The sequence below is a fragment of the Hippocampus guttulatus genome, chromosome 8 (assembly GCF_054856545.1).
Source record: "Hippocampus guttulatus isolate MCC_2025c chromosome 8, RoL_Hgut_1.0, whole genome shotgun sequence".
Taxonomy (NCBI): Eukaryota; Metazoa; Chordata; class Actinopteri; order Syngnathiformes; family Syngnathidae; genus Hippocampus; species Hippocampus guttulatus.
The window spans coordinates 13,157,893-13,172,766 of record NC_141268.1 but is presented as its reverse complement, the minus strand read 5'-3'; the positions used below and the strand labels follow the sequence as shown (position 1 = coordinate 13,172,766).

Genomic DNA, 14,874 nt, shown 5'->3' with positions numbered 1-14,874 from the left:
TCCAACAATCTGTAAGCTGTTAATAAAAGCCTAAACACTGGTGAGTTTGATTTGTCCAGAGAATGAATATCCAACATATAATATATTAGAGTATTGCACAGTTGCCAGCAAAGCTGTCAGTCTATGTTGTACTTTAAATTACTTCAATATCCACTTAACCTTGGTTAGCACGTCGGCTTCACAGTGCAGAGGTACCGGGTTCGATTCCAGCTCCGGCCTCCCTGTGTGGAGTTTGCATGTTCTCCCCGGGCCTGCGTGGGTTTTCTCCGGGTGCTCCGGTTTCCTCCCACATTCCAAAAACATGCATGGCAGGCTGATTGGACGCTCTAAATTGTCCCTAGGTGTGAGTGTGAGCGCGCATGGTTGTTCGTCTCTGTTTGCCCTGCGATTGGCTGGCAACTGGTTCAGGGTGTCCCCCGCCTACTGCCCGGAGACGGCTGGGATAGGCTCCAGCACCCCCCGCGACCCTAGTGAGGATCAAGAGGTTCGGAAAATGGATGGATGGATGGATCCACTTAACCTACTGTAGATAAGCTAGATAAGCTTCGAGAGGATTCTAAAATCTAACAAGAAGAAACAACAGCTACCACGAGTATTATAGCTAAGTACCGTTGATACAATTTTAAGAGTTTACAATTTTCCCTATCAAAGTTTGTTACTGTCTATAATCCAGCACCAGTTCACACTTAAGGCTCACATGTGTAGCCTGTTGTAAAAATATGTCACCAGGGATGGGACATTGTGATTTCCCATGAATGTTGCCGAATCACTTCAATAATCATTTAAAAACATAAACACTCGCATATATCAATTGAAATAAATTATCTGTTTCCTACCTTGTGAAATCATTGCTATTGTGAGACTACAGTAATGTGATCAATGTCATCACATAATTGAATTTCACTAGTTATGAATGATAACAATGAGTTCATAATAATAATAATAATAATAATGCATTTTATTTAAAAGCGCCTTTCATGCCACCCAAGGACACTGTATAGACAATAAGAAAATATAATTAAAAAACAAAGGGAATTTGAGGTTATTTGTAATTTCAGAAGTGTGTATCAAACTGGTAGCCCATTCGCAATCATTAATAACCAAGAAACACTTCTTAGTTTATAAGATGTTGATGACCCCTGATCTAACAGCTAATTATCTAATCATTTCAGTCAGAGCTGATGATCTAATAGTTTATCTAATCAATAAGGGAACTCTATCCATGCGTGCGTGTGTGCGCGCGCGCGTATTGTTATTGCAATCAGCATTGATCCTGTTGTCTCAGTTACATCACACGCAGTACTGACCTTTTATTTTTAAAAAAACTACCCCTTCTTGAGTGTCTAAAATAACTGCATTTAAACAATGATCAACGGCGTCATCTAGTGACTGAAGGCTGGGGTTTCAAACCTGTCAGTACTCCTTTAACTGCATTACTGACGTCGTTTTCGCACTGGATTTGGTGTGCTCGGTTGGCACAGAAGCACATACATCCGCACAATGAGCGATGCTTTTGTCTTCCTCTCTCAACTCATCTAACTGAAGCACAACTGAGTACAGTATTGAATCTGAAGAGAGCTGGAAGCAGGCGTAGTCTTTAGGGGCCTTTAGGCTCGGGTTTGCTCATAGTCTGTAGTTTTTGGCTCAGAGAATGACGGTATTCTTTGAACAATCACTGTGCAAATTCCAGATGCTGTATGGTTGTTGTTTCTTCTTTGCGAGAACATTACATAATATTCCAGACTTAATCACAGCCTGAGTAGATTGCCATTACATGTTGGAAATTCATTGGCCAAGTGAAATTTACAGCCAAACTACTGTAGATTAGTGTTTGTACTTTTATTAAAAGCTTGCTGATAGTTCTTGTGCTAACGGGCTAACCTAATCAATGACTTAACTTGTGTGGCAGTACAAAACACTTTTTCAACATTCAGTTTTAGTTTCTAGGTGAGGTGCCAATGCATACATTATTATCTCACACAGTGGTGTTACCTTTCAGAAGCAGATGATAAGCAGCCGCTTTCATCAAAGGTAAAGGAACAATTTTCACGTTCACTCTCTGTTTTATTGATAACTTCATAAATTCATCAAATTATAATATTTAATGAGAAAAACGACTTAAAAATTAAATCAATACATTTGAGTCACCACATTTTGGGGAAAACGGGTGAATGACTGTAACAAGCCTTACTCGATTAATGTATTCATGCTTTTAACAATGTTTTGTATGAAGGCGGCAAGTGGAGAAATCGTGGCGGAAATAATCCCACAATGCATTGCACTGCCCACGTATGCAAACAGGAACATGGCTGCCGGTGTTTGACTTAGCTGCAGTCCATTTTTATTTATTTCTGTCGGCCTGACAGCCCTCTAAAGTTGCCTCTTCATACTTGATTTACATCTGCGACTGAAGTAGAACGTTTGTGGTGTATTTTTACCTCATCTTCTGACAACGGTGTTTTTTGTTGCTCGTCAAGCAAACAGGTAAGAGTTCGAGTTCGCTCGATAGCTCACCGGCTAACTTAGCCTGATCGGTGTTTGTCATCGAAATCAGAAACAGTATTGACGATTCCATTTTTTGAGAAAAACCCCAAAACAAGTGACATATCCTTAAACGTTGAGAACAAACACGCTTTACAGTAAGCTTTGATAGAGTCGGTTCAAATCGGACAATCCCATGCTCATTTGTGACGTGAGTTTCTACTTTTTTCTGTTCTGTACTAATAATTCTATTATGTATGCTTGTATAAAAATATATGTAACACTGTTAATTATTAGGAGTCATTCATTGCCTTAGCACTGTCGTGACAAATAATATCCTTCAGCACACTTGTTTGCAAATTCTTATGGCCTTGAGAAGATGACAATACGAGCAAATTATTAACGTTATTTTTAATTATAGATTTTTTTCCCCCACCACTGGATGCAGCATTAACACTTCTGTAAAACATTTTTCTTGTTCAATTTGTTTTAAGTGAATCATCATGGCCAGTCCAAGAACACGAAGAGTTTTGAAGGAAGTCAGAACTCAAGATGAAAATAATGTAAGTCCACAGAGTAACCTAGTAATGTTTTATATCTACATGGAGCTGAACCTAGCTATGGTTTCTATATTTGTGTAAAACCAACAAACTACCAGTAAACATAAATGCATTTCCACTTTTGGAGGTTTTCTGTTTAAAAGTGGACATACAGTGGTTTGTAACTAGTCCACACATCTTTGTTCAAAAACCATGACAGGTTTTTGTGATTAAAAAAAGCCGTGAAAGAAAGGGAGTGTGGGTGACAGCAGGAGTGTGACAGAAGGGCAGCATTGACTATCTTGAAATAGCATTGTTTGAGATCACGATTTCGGTCCTAAAATGATAAATCGTTCAACCCTATCCTGATATAATGCATCTTGTTTTATTCCCCACAGCTGTGCTTTGAGTGTGGGGCATTCAACCCTCAGTGGGTTAGTGTGACCTATGGAATCTGGATATGTTTGGAATGCTCTGGAAAACACAGAGGCTTGGGAGTACATCTCAGGTAGAGAAAAATTATGTCTTGTTTTGACAGATGAGGGAAACATTTTCCAACTTTGAACTCAATTCATGATTCAGCACCCTTGAATTGACACACTCTTAAACGATCATATGTGACGTAACAGTTAATAAAATGTAAATGATTAAAACAAAAATCTTGTTCCTATTTTTTTTTTTTTTGCATTTTTATTTCATCTAAAATATTTCTCAAAATTTGTCATAGTCTGTGGGGAACCATCTCTGTTCTGTTTGCAGTTTTGTACGTTCTGTCACTATGGACAAGTGGAAAGATATTGAGCTTGAGAAGATGAAAGCAGGAGGGAATGGCAAATTTCGTTTGTTTCTGGAACTCCAAGATGATTACAATCCCAACTGGACCTTACAGGAGAAGTACAACAGCCGAGCTGCTGCGCTCTTTCGGGACAAGGTGAGCTCTGCAGGAAACTACGGCCTGGTGAAGGACCCCACTTCCTATATAGACTGCTTAATCACAGTCCAAAATGATTCACAATCTGTCCAAATTTGGGGTAAATTAGTAATTTAGTTTTGCTTTGTGTAGTCAATGTGTTATTGCTGCAGATGAAACAGGGACGTAGTCAGACATTAACTCTTATTTCCCCATGACGTATAAATACGTCAAGAAAAGCCACTACGGCCGCCCAAAAAATACAAAATAAATAAAGATAATGGAGGTTATTATTTGTAATGCATCTTAAATTATTTTTCTGTCAATTTTGTGTGACATTTCCAGCCCGAAGACATCCATTCACACACTTGACCTAAAAATATGTCCATGGTCAAATCATTTTGGTCTTAACTGGAATGAATATTTGATGTCATCCTATTAAAACATAAAAACCCACATTCTCTTGTTCATGTCTTCATCAGGTTGCCACTGAAGCCGAGGGGAAGGAATGGTCTATTGAAACATCATCTGCGAAAAACTGGGCATCCCCTCAACCTAAAAGCAGCCTTTCATCCTCGCATCGGTAAGACTGAAAGGGAGCTTCGATATGATCCAGCAAATGACTCGTCATTACCGTTGTGAATGTACGCCACAGTTCCGGGGGCTCAGGAACCAACCCTGCCACATCTGGTGATAAAGCATTTGAAGACTGGTTGAGTGATGACGTCAACTCTTATCAGAGGTAATAACTTGATCATCCTCTCAATGATCGTTCAAATTTTTTCCTTCTTTTTAATAAATTTAAAAACTCTTGTTCAGTGGAGGTGGCTACAGTGGGAATCAAGAGAATCGCTATGTTGGCTTTGGCAACACAGTGACCCCAGAGAAGAAGGAGGACGACTTCATCAACAATGCTATGTCCTCCATTTATTCAGTAAGACACACAGTCGCCTTTTCTTTGTCCTTCCGAGATTTTAATTTCTCCTGCCATTTTGTTTTGCAGGGTTGGAGCAATTTCACTGTTGGGGCCACCAAGTTTGCTTCAATTGCAAAAGATAATGTAAGAACCCAAAATGTTAAAACTGCATTTCCAAAACCAACATTTCTTCATTAAGTGGTAACATTTTGGAGGAAAGTACCTCATACATTTTCATATTTTCCATCCAGACAACCAAACTGGCAAATCAAGCGACTTTGAAGGTAAGACTGACATGGTTACTGGTGATACCTTGAAGGTACACAACACACACTGATCACATATTGTATTATTGATATTAGTACTCTGTTTTTACATAGACTGTATGCTTTCTTTATTGCTTACTATTTGCCTCGTTGCACACTTAAAATATAAAAGCACGATGCTCTACTCACTGTTAACTTTAATATCTCTTTGCATTCTCTGGACGTAGTTAAGGGGCTATAAGGCGCCCCCAGAACCGGTAAAGCAAGAAATGAGCGCATGACACTTTTTCCTGCATCATGTTTGTAATAATGTGGTGTGATTTTAATTTTCTTTAAAAAAAAAAAAAAAAATGGCCGCATGAGAAGTTGTCCTGCCTTGTGTGTGTATTTGTTAAGCGTCATTTTATTTTGGGATTCTTCTGCTTGCAAGATTCACATTTTGTGCTCGAGACGTTTCACAAACGGTGGCTGTCACCTGTGGGTTGTTGGCTTTTGCGTCATAAAGTATGTGCTATGAGTATATGGATAAGTTAAATAATACATTTTTAGACTTCTCATCAGTCACTCTATTACCAGATGGGAAAAAGGAAAAACTACAGTGTATAAGAGACTTCTACCGCAATGTGTTATCCATTGATGCATGACAGTTTAGAGGGGGGTTTTTTTCTTCTTTTTTTTGTGCTGTCAAAGACTAATGGCACACACACAGGAATATAATTTTAACCCACCGTTAACTATATTTTCAAAATGCTTAAGTCAAAGGGAATCCTAAATTTATGTCTCGACGTTGACTCGAGCTGTCTTTGAGCCATTACACTCACGACTTGTTTTCCATTCAATTTCACCAGTCACTTCATTGCCAAGCCGTCAATAAGAAACTGTATAATTGAAGTGATTATCCCCACCCCCCTCCCCTCTTTGACTTCCAACTAGGCCACAGAGTTAGGACACACACTAAATGAGAGTGTTATCAAACCTACCCAAGAAAAGGTAACATTGATGCCTGAAGTTTTTCAATTGGTGGTGGGCTGCAGCACTTCAAAGAAAACGGCTTCAGATGTGAATGCGCTATTTTCTGCAGTGCTTGCTTATCAGCTTCATGTGAACGCACATTATAAGACAAAAGCAGTGAATTAGCTTTGGTTAACCTTCCAACTGTTTTAGCGGGAGAGGGAAATTGAAGTTATTTTTGTCAAATTGTAATTCCCGATCCTTTTCTCAATCCCTTCTGGTTTTGGACCATCATTCTTGACGCCTGCTTTTATCATATCACATAGGAGTTGGCCTTTTTATTTGCAAAACATCTTGGTTAAGTTGAGAATCTGACTGGACAAGCCTGTTATGCATCTGTCTTTTGCCTTATAATGTACCGTTGACATAGTTTAAGGGGCACCTGCAGCATGCACTTCTCTTTTCCCTCATACAGAATGATTGTAACCACATTTCTTTCCAATTAACTTTTTTCTTTTTTTTTTTTGTTGAGGCCATTGAAATAATAAGTGCAATCTGACAAAATGATTCCTTACTACATGCTGTTCTAAATATGCAGTGGATGTAAAAAATATACACACACTCCTCTTTAAATGCCAGTTGTTTGTGACTAAAAAAATGAGACCAAGATAAATCATTAAAAAGTCAATAATGTGACCTATGACTTGTACAGTTGGAGAGGGGAAGTAAAAGTAAACAACTGAGATCATGTGGTTGCACACATGTGCGCACCCTCTTCTAACTGGTGTTGTGGCTGTGTTCAGAATTAACACACATTCAAACTTGGGTTAAAGGGCAGTCACCACACACCTGCAATCATTTCAGTTGCCTCTGATTAACCACAAACGCCGGTACTGTAAAGTCCAGCTGTTCTAGTGCGACATGCCTTATTTTTTTTTCTAGTCACATCTTCGAGCAGAAGCCATGCATGGTCTGCACAGAGCATCCACGGCATCAGAGTAGTATTGTTGTTCAAAGGTATCAGACAGGAGATGGCCACTAAATTCTCACTAAGGTAATAGCAATGACAAGAAAGTGAAGACATTTATCATCAAGTGGAGAAAATATGGCACAACAGTGACATTACCAAGAAATGGAAAATGTTCAAAAAAAAAAAAGAAAAGACTAAAAAGCTTGACTAAAACAAGAGGCCGACACCAATAGTGAAGGAGCTGCAGGAATTTCTGGCAAGTACTGGAAATTAGTAAAGTTGGAGGGAATTGCAACAAAGTATTAGTATGAGGGTGTGTATATTTATGCAAGCAGGTTACTTTTATTTCATTTTTCTTATCCCCCTTAAAATGTTTTGTTCTTTTTTTCCCCAATTCAGATTCATGGGCCACATGTCACATAAAATGTAGAAAAAGTTTGAGATGATTTTTCTTGGTCTGTTTTTTTTTTTTTTTACATCACCAAAATCTGGCAACGACCACGGGTTTGTGCAGACTTTTTACATCCAGTGACTGTACGAGAAAATGTGTTGATATGATTTGTTTCAATCCTTACAATTTGGCTCATCCAGGTGAAAGATGGCAAATTGCTAGATGAAATGACAGTCGGCATCACTGACTTGGCAAACAAGGTAGGCTGGATGGCAGAGCTCTGCCACACCGAAGGGGCAAAACCAGTCTTGTGAGCGTGATGCAGCGCCACGACATTAAAGGCAATAAAAAAAATGACCGACTGAAAAGAAAAAAAAAAAGTTACAATACTATCAATATGCAAATATCTCGGAGGCGCACCTCCTTGTTTCCACCCTCAGAGACTGGTTTTGTTGAAGCATGTATGTATGTGTATATTAATTCTATGTATTGCTGTTTTTCTTGCTGCCATTTTTTTACTCCGGTGGTGAGTATTTGTGTGTACCTTTTTTAAAATTATCATCACCTTTTTTTCCCTCAAGACTGTAACAGCAGCATTATGTTCAAACGGTATTAGATCTTGAACGTGGAATTGATCAAATATGGCGTTGTTACTGAATACACGTCACAACTCTGCACGTAATTGTCAACTGCATGCATATGTATTTTTGAAAAGATCTCCTTTTGGTGCTGTCCACTATAAAAAAAAAATTTTTTTTTTAATTTTAACTGTATTCTTACTTTAGATGCAGGGAGCTGGTGCCAAATTGACCAATTTCTTCTCGGGAAAACCAGAAGATGGGTAATAATACATTCCATTTACCAAATTAATTGTACTTGAACGTGAATTGTATAATCTAATGATTCCTTGTGCTTAGGGCTGCTGGAGATAGCTACCAGAACATGGATGCTACTGAGGGATATCAGGGCAGTTCTAGCCAGCCTGTCTCAAAGGACTTCTGGGAAACATTTGGTAGCAACAGTTCCCTAAAGGCCAAGAAATCCCCGAGCAGTGACAGCTGGACCATCGCAGATAATTCTGCAAAGAAGAGCTCTGACAGTTGGGACAATTGGGGCTCTGACGCGGCATCCAACAACAAGCACAGCACAGAGGAGAGCTGGGAGGCCTGGGACAACAACTGGGAGAATGCAGACGGTAAGGCCAAAAAGAGTCCCACAAAACCTGCGGAGGAAACCTGGGCTAATGCAGACTGGTAGTCATCACGAGAGCCTCGACTTCCCCACTTCTGCCTCTCTTTCGCTTGTCATCCCACTGGCACTTAAAGGGAGAGAAGCCGCTCGCCTAACTCTTCCCGTCAATCCATTCAAATGGTCGATGTTGAACAGATGCCCAAAGTTTACATGAAGTGCATGATAAAAAGTCTCATTCGTAAAAATAACAACTATATTGACTTGTTTTATATTATTGTAAATGATCCCCCCACCCCACCCCACCCCCAGGGAAAACAATATTCAGTGTATATAAGATCATATTTGATTACCCTACCCCTGAAAATGGAATATAGACCTATTGGTACATAAGCCAATGTTCATTCTGTATACTTGTGACATTGTGATACTGCTGCTCATTTCACTTCTTCAAGAAAATGATGCATGAGATTTAAAAAAAAAAATGTAAATCATTGTAAATACAGAATGAGAGATTTGACGCAAACGTATTGAAACGCAGGGCCATATCAGTGTGCATCACATTTGAACGCTCGTGAATTCCTTTGCATACTGTCAAGGTGTGACATAAAATATTGTTTAGCAGTACAATAAAAATCATGAATATAAATAAATATTGCTACAAGCGGTTGATATTTCACGCTTGTGAACTGATCCAAATCCTTTTTGACCTTTCTAAAGCAACGCTCCACCTTCCTAAAGCTACGATAAACGATGATAGTTCTTAAGATCCCTTCGTGGCTTGGTTGAAACAATTTTGTGAACAGCGATATACAGTACTAACAATGACTTGGAAGTTTCACCCAGCTGTTTATTGGGGAAGAGTAAGTGCGCCTTTTTCATAAAATTTATGGTAGATTTAGCTTTTTGTACAAATGTCAAACCATGGATGCCACGTTCACTTACCCGCAGCATGTCCTGTAATCATCTTAAATTGGACTTTTATGAAGTTGCACATGCTGTCCAATTTGCATCATTTGGGGTGTCGTCAATAGTGCACGCAAAACTGCCATTGTACTTGATCAATGTGAAATACACCTACGTTTTGGTCTACAGATTGTGAAAGCTGAATGCTTACGTGTCACTGTCATCGCCTCTCGTTTGACTGAAAGCGACAGACATGACAAAATTTTCATTCAAATCCAACCCAGACAATGTTTACAAGTCCGGGGCAGTGTGCAACGGCACCTTTTATGATGTGGCATTTCAATCTCAGAAATGTTTGTTTGTGCCCTGCTTAACACCCATTTGCTGTTTTTGCGCTCAGGTGCCCTCTGGTGGCATCTTAGTGTCAAGGAAGTATGTTGAAATGAGGCGTTTCCTTTAGAGGTGACTTGATCCTCTCTTGTAGTAGCAAGATGAAGTTACAAACCTTTTGGAGGGGGGGGGGGGGGGTAGGGTGTTCATTTACTTGCAGCCTTGCTGCAAATAGAGAAGGTTCACTACTTTAAATTATGCATCCCGACAGATTGAGTATCAGTGTTCTAATAATTTTAAAATCTATTATACCAGACAAACTTCGTTCTGTTTGTGGAGCTTTGTTTGGAAGAAGTCAGAGCAGTTCTTTCCAGCATTATAATACTTTGTGTAACACTTTGGAAAATTATTTACTCCCCATTTTAGTTTTTTCTCTCCCCTCTATCCACCGAAAAGAAAACTATTCCATTCCGTTTCTACCTCAAACAAGAATTTACTACACAGTGTGCGTATGCGGTATGTCTTTATTATAATGTGGATTTCATGTTGTGTTAAAGCAAGACAAAATGGGACGCCGGCAACTTTGATGTGTTTCAATGTCAGTGCAGTACTATGATTTAAAAATGAAAAAAAAAATCACTCCAAGAACAGTTGTCCTGCTGGACCTGGTGTGTTCCTGTTTGCAAATGTCTTTCAAGCCTTAAACCGCTCTTCTTTGCTTTGTTCATGCTCACGTCAGCTTGTGAGTCTGTGCGTGTGATGCCGTGAGTTGTACATGTTTGTAAATGAACATCTCGTGTCATGCGTGTTTGTGCATTGTCAAATTGAAGATCTACTGTGAGATTTCTTTTTCTCCCCCTTTCATGACAGCATGATATATAGCGGATATTCGTTTCAAAACAATCTTGTCCTCTTCACGTGAGTCAAAGCTGAGGTGAATGTCTTGGAGTAATTCGCTGAATGTGTCAAGAAACAAAATGCATCCACGTGTTGACATGAAAGCACGAGACACAATTTGGTCTACTGTATAATCTAAACCTAATTCTACATTTTAAAAAAATCTGCTCAGCAGCGATGCCTGTAAAACAAAAAAGATGTGGTGTGAAAATTAAAACATCCAGCTGTTGTAAAATCCTCAAAAGTTGTTTCTTCGTGTTCAAGTGCAGTTCTGTCTGCTTTCCCTCTTTTGAGTTTCGCCAACAGCACCCCATGAAGTGAGACAGTTTTACACTCACAGGCTGTGTGCATTTTCCTTGTACGCAAGGTTTCTGTGTTGACTAAATTTTGTTGTAAATTTACTCGTATTTTGTCTGCATGGCAATGAGCACACGGGTCACTTAACCTTGTTTAAAAGAACATGTAGTCAAAACAAACAAATGCGTAACTATCTCCGTGACAGAAGTTATGTCGTGCTGACTTACTGTGCAACAGCTGCCCATACAATTGCGTTGAACATGGATATGACGAGAGTAAATTGCCCACCTTTGCAAATTTAAGTTGAAAGAAAATGATCCCTTCAGAATGTGTGACCTCGAGTTTTAAAACAGTCAGGGCTTCAAAGTAAGGTTTGGACTGGTTGCCAGCCAATCGCAAGGGCGATCCCACTCACACCTCGGGACCATTTGGAGTGTTCCATGAACCTGCCATGCATGTTTTTGAAATGTGAGAGGACACCGGAGTACCCGGAGAAAATCCACCCAGGCATAAGGAGAACATGCAAACTCCACACAGGAAGGCCGCAGCCACAATAGACCTCTGCACTGTGACACTGTTTGTTTCAGCATCTCTCCATCATTCTTATTGAAGGCCAATGTTCTCACGTTTATAGTCCCTTTGTTTGTCTTTGTTACACAAGATTTATTGTTTGGATGGATTTGAATTTCTTGGGAGGGAACCACTAGCTGCGCTTTTTTTTCCCCTTGAGTTTACTTTTGCACGCTGAAATCAAATGACCAACATTATGATCAGAGTTCAAAATCGGAGGTCTGCATTCTTCCCATTTACAAAACATTTATCTCGGATACTGTTTTTCCAAGTCTTATATTTAACAAATTTCTCAGAAACCAGGCGATAGAGACTCTAGGTGTCATTTGTTGTTCATGTCCCAACTATCATAGTTGCCGCATCAGGATGCTTAGACCAGTGGTTCTTAACCTGGGTTCGATCGAACCCTAGGGGTTCGGTGAATTGGTGTCAGGGGTTCGATGGAGCCTCTGCCATGGAGGGTTAGACACAGGCCACTCAACATGTCAATTAGTTATGACACGCCCCGCTTGGCCATCACTGGCTGCAGATGATCACATGACATTGCTTGTCCAATCAGTGCTGTGGAAAAATTGTGTTTGCTTAGTAGTCAACGTGTGACTGTCGTGACAGTCCGTCCTACCAAAAAAAAAGTGCACTCATCTCTTGAAATTTTATTTACTTTTTTCTGTTTTTAATAAATGTGTTTTTTTTTAACATATTGAATTTGTAAAAAAATACATTTATTCATTTATTTTTCACTAATGAAGGGTTCGGTGAATGTGCATGTGCACCGGTCGGGTTCGGTACCTCTAAAAAGGTTAAGAACCACTGGCTTAGACTGATCATGAGCCAGTGTTGTGTCCAAGGACTTGACTCCGAGGCCAAGGCCAAGGCCAAGGACTTGGAAAATTTTCCGAGGCAAGGCCAAGGCCAAGGACTTGAGAAATTTTCCGAGGCCAAGGACCAAGGACTTGCCTCCAAGGCCAGGGACCAAGAACTGATTTTGAAGCTGAGGCCGAGCCGAGGACATGTATAAAACAATGCTATCATACCACTTGGCAAGTCTTCATGATTTGCAACACCCCTCCATCATAACCCCTTGCACTCCCTAACGCTTGAATGAAGTGTTTTTATTCAAAGAGTAGAACAGTCAGGGTACGTGTTATTTATACTGAGAAAAACAAAAAGCATATGATATACATTTATGAATGAATGTTTTAGTGCAGTAGTTTCTTAATGTGAAGTAAATCAACACTCAACAGGCATGACATGGCACGGAAGACAAGTTGAGAAATGACTGCATAGAAGTCAATCACTGAGTGCAGAAAAAGCGGTAATCTCTGCAGTGATAATTTTACAGTTTACCGGCAGCGAGTCCCAGGGACTCGCTGATCAGAAAAGTATGAGTCCCATTATGCATTGAGAGAGTCCCAAATTTCGAATTCTGAAATGGTCTACTTATTCAATTGCATATGATAATAACACAAACAACAACATATACATACAATTATAAACAAATGTTGCAAAAATTTAAATAATTCAGGAGCAGGCCTGAGGATTTCGGCTCTTTGAAGTGAACGATGAGTCGTTTTTAGACGAAAAAAACGACGATGTAGAGTAAGGCGTTTTTAGCCCCAAAAAAACCCCGACCGTGTATAGGAAGGCGTTTTTAGACGAAAAAACCCCACCATGTATAGTAAGGCGTTTTTCGACGAAAAAAACGACCATGAATAGTAAGGCGTTTTAACAAAAAAAAAAACGACCATGTATAGTAAGGCGTTTTTAGACGAAAAAAAACGACCATGAATAGTAAGGTGTTTTGAGCCGAAAAAAAGACCATGTATAGTAAGGCGTTTTTAGCCGAAAAAAAACGACCATGTCTCGTAAGGCATTTTTAGCCCCCAAAAAACGACCATGTACAGTAAGGCAATTTTGGCCGAAAAAAAACGACCATGTATATATAGTAAGGCGTTTTTAGCCGAAAAAAAAAGGACCACGTATCGTAAGGCGCTTTTAGCCGAAAAAAATGACCATGTATAGTAAGGCGTTTTAAGCCGAAAGAAACCGACCATGTTTAGTAAGGCGTTTTTAGCCGAAAAAAACTACCATGTATATAGTCAGCCGTTTTTAGCCAAAAAACATGACCATTTGTAGTAAGGCTTTTTTAGCCGAAAAAATACGACCATGTTTAGTAAGGCGTTTTTAGCCGAAAAAAAAGACCATGTATAGTAAGGCGTTTGAACCCCAAAAAACGACCATGTATAGTAAGGCGTTTTTAGCCGAAAAAAATGACCATGTATAGTAAGGCATCTTGAGCCGAAAAAAATGACCCTGTATAGTAAGGCGTTTTTGGCCGAAAAAAACCCGACCATGTAGTAAGGCGTTTTTAGACGAAAAAAACGACCATGTGTAGTAAGGCATTTTTAGCCCCCAAAAAACGACCATGTATAGTAAGGCATTTTTAGCCCCCAAAAAACGACCATGTACAGTAAGGCGTTTCTAATTGAAAAAAAACGACCATGTATAGTAAGGCGTTTTGAGCCGAAAAAAAAAGGACCACGTATAGTGAGGCACTTTTAGCCGAAAAAAATGACCATGTATACTAAGCCGTTTTTAGCCGAAAAAAACGACCACGTATCGTAAGGCGTTTTTAGCCGAAAAAAAAGACCATGTATAGTAAGGCGTTTTTAGCCGAAAAAAACGACCATGTATAGGAAGGCATTTTTAGCCCCAAAAAAACGACCATGTATAGTAAGGCGTTTTTAGCCCAAAAAAACGACCATGTATACTAAGGCGTTTTTAGCCGAAAAAAACGACCATGCATAGTAAGGCATTTTTAGCCGAAAAAAAGACCATGTATAGTCAGGCATTTTTAGCCCCAAAAAAACGACCATGTATAGAAAGGCATTTTTAACCCAAAAAAACGACCATGTATTGCAAGGCATTTTTAGCCCCAAAAAACGACCATGTATAGTCAGGCGTTTTTAGCCGAAAAAAAAATGGCCATGTATAACGACCATGTATAGTAAGGCGTTTTTAGCTGAAAAAAAGACCATGTATAGTCAGGCATTTTTAGCCCCAAAAAAACGACCATGTATAGAAAGGCATTTTTAACCCAAAAAAACGACCATGTATTGCAAGGCATTTTTAGCCCCAAAAAACGACCATGTAGTAAGGCGTTTTTAACCGAAAAAAAAATGACCATGTATAACGACCATGTATAGTAAGGCATTTTTAGCCGAAAAAAACGACCATGTATAGAAAGGCATTTTTAACCCAA

The 14,874-nt window shown here is 39.4% G+C and overlaps 1 protein-coding gene across 10 annotated transcripts; it reads left to right on the top strand.

Annotated features, from left to right (window-relative positions):
• The first annotated feature begins 2,273 nt into the window (after positions 1-2,273).
• arfgap1 (ADP-ribosylation factor GTPase activating protein 1) lies at positions 2,274-10,982 on the top strand. Of its 10 annotated transcripts, none has more exons than XM_086117989.1 (14): positions 2,274-2,484; positions 2,976-3,044; positions 3,419-3,528; positions 3,780-3,951; positions 4,413-4,513; positions 4,586-4,672; positions 4,750-4,864; positions 4,934-4,990; positions 5,098-5,130; positions 5,340-5,369; positions 6,046-6,102; positions 7,625-7,684; positions 8,216-8,265; positions 8,342-10,982. In XM_086117989.1, the coding sequence occupies exons 2-14, from the start codon at positions 2,985-2,987 to the stop codon at positions 8,679-8,681; spliced, it is 1,272 nt and encodes a 423-aa protein (XP_085974115.1). In that variant the 5' UTR covers positions 2,274-2,484; positions 2,976-2,984; the 3' UTR covers positions 8,682-10,982. The 10 variants fall into 10 exon arrangements, with proteins under 10 accessions (XP_085974115.1, XP_085974114.1, XP_085974116.1 ...); XM_086117988.1 differs by having other exon boundaries at positions 2,275-2,484; positions 8,210-8,265; XM_086117990.1 differs by lacking the exon at positions 5,340-5,369 and having other exon boundaries at positions 2,275-2,484; positions 8,210-8,265.
• Positions 10,983-14,874: the final 3,892 nt, after the last annotated feature.

Coding starts and splice junctions, on each gene's coding strand:
- arfgap1 (XM_086117988.1), top strand. CDS start 2,985: ATGGCCAGTCCAAGAACACGAAGAGTTTTGAAGGAAGTCAGAACTCAA. Junction 3,952..4,412: donor CTGCGCTCTTTCGGGACAAG/GTGAGCTCTGCA, acceptor TGTCTTCATCAG/GTTGCCACTGAAGCCGAGGG. Junction 5,131..5,339: donor CAAATCAAGCGACTTTGAAG/GTAAGACTGACA, acceptor CTCTGGACGTAG/TTAAGGGGCTATAAGGCGCC.